This window comes from Sphaeroforma arctica, assembly GCF_001186125.1.
Source record: "Sphaeroforma arctica JP610 unplaced genomic scaffold supercont1.7057, whole genome shotgun sequence".
NCBI lineage: Eukaryota > Ichthyosporea > Ichthyophonida > Sphaeroforma > Sphaeroforma arctica.
Window position 1 is genome coordinate 1 of NW_014033501.1, and position 1514 is coordinate 1514.

Here is a 1514-nt window from a genome sequence, read left to right on the forward strand (position 1 = left end):
GGTACCATTGTGAGTCATAGACTGGTGTAGGTAGCATTGCCAGTCATAGACTGGTGTAGGTACCATTGTGAGTCATAGACTGGTGTAGGTAGCATTGCCAGTCATAGACTGATGTAGGTACCATTGCCAGTCATAGACTGGTGTAGGTACCATTGTGAGTCATAGACTGGTGTAGGTACCATTGCCAGTCACAGACTGGTGTAGGTACCATTGCCAGTCATAGACTGGTGTAGGTACCATTGCCAGTTATAGACTGGTGTAGGTACCATTGTGAATCATAGACTGGTGTCGGACTACAGGCATACCGCTGACGTAGCAACGTGACACATGTGTTCATAGGAGTCTGGCCTTTCAATTGGCGTTGGGATGTGCAGGATCTGTTGTGCTTGTATTTTGAATCCACCTCAGCCACTCTGAGACGACATGCTCTGTCTTACCTACTTATTACTCTGAGACGATATGGCCTGTCTTACCTACTTATTTGTGCTGGCTCGGGTGTCTTTCAGTAACAAGCGTTCGCCCCTAACCGCGTACGCAAAGGCGTGCTTGACAGAGTGCACCTGTGTGTCGTAGGACCGGTACAGGGCATTGCAAATAGGACAGGTCTCAGAACGAATTGATTTCTGAGCGGGTAGTAGCTTCCCAAAGCATATGTTTTTTCACATGAGTTGTGAATTTTCTTAAAACCACAGCCATGGACCTAAAAACCTAACCCTTGGGAAGTGATTACCCCCCAAAACGTATTCCGTTCCGAGGCCTGTCGTATTGAGTGGGCCGTGGTTGATAGCACATACATGCTCGGGAATTGGCACATATTGATTGTGTGATCTATGTGTGGTATCTGTGATTCAGCAAGTATTGATTATGTGGTCTATGTGTGGTATCTGTGTGTGGTCTCTGGGTGTGGCATGTACTCGAATGCATCGGCTTCTGTAATCGCATAGTTGTGTGTAGATCACTACATGAATTCTAGAGGCGATTTAGTCTAGGGTTTAAGGTTTGTACAATGCCTGATGTCCGGGGTGGGCTTGTATGAGTCGGGTTAGTTTAGGGTTTAGGACTAGGTATCCTTAATTATGGTTTCATTATTCTTCATGAGTGTCACACGCGAAGTATACCCCAATCAATTGTCGATATGTTCTGTCTTGCTATAATCCGACTCTACCCATACACAACCCTAAAACCCTAAAACCTCAAAACCCTAAAACCCTGAATACCTATATCACCACCACCCACAGACGGCTGACATGGTACGCGACGTAGAGTCTGTATTCGCCTCACACACGCCTATACTGCCGGTAGCCTATACAGCACCACCCCCACCACAAGCCATGAATGCACATCCCCAGAGCCTAAAGTATTACGAACTGCCTGCGGGTCTTATGCGGGCATCACTCAAGATGACTGACAGACCTTACTTGGCAATAGACCCCAAGTACCTCAGACTCACCCAGCCAGTCATGACTCCCGAGTTGGCGGAGGCCGTGGCACACTTCTACAGGTAGTGTTATATA

General features: G+C 47.3%; 1 protein-coding gene across 1 annotated transcript; it reads left to right on the forward strand.

Moving 5' to 3' along the window:
• Nucleotides 1-1247: 1247 nt before the first annotated feature.
• Nucleotides 1248-1484, forward strand: SARC_15950 (hypothetical protein; the record flags this gene model as incomplete). The annotated part of the gene is made up of 1 exon (XM_014289937.1): nucleotides 1248-1484. A coding segment is annotated over one exon (237 nt), but the record flags the coding sequence as incomplete, so codon positions are not given.
• Between the last annotated feature and the right edge of the window lie 30 nt (nucleotides 1485-1514).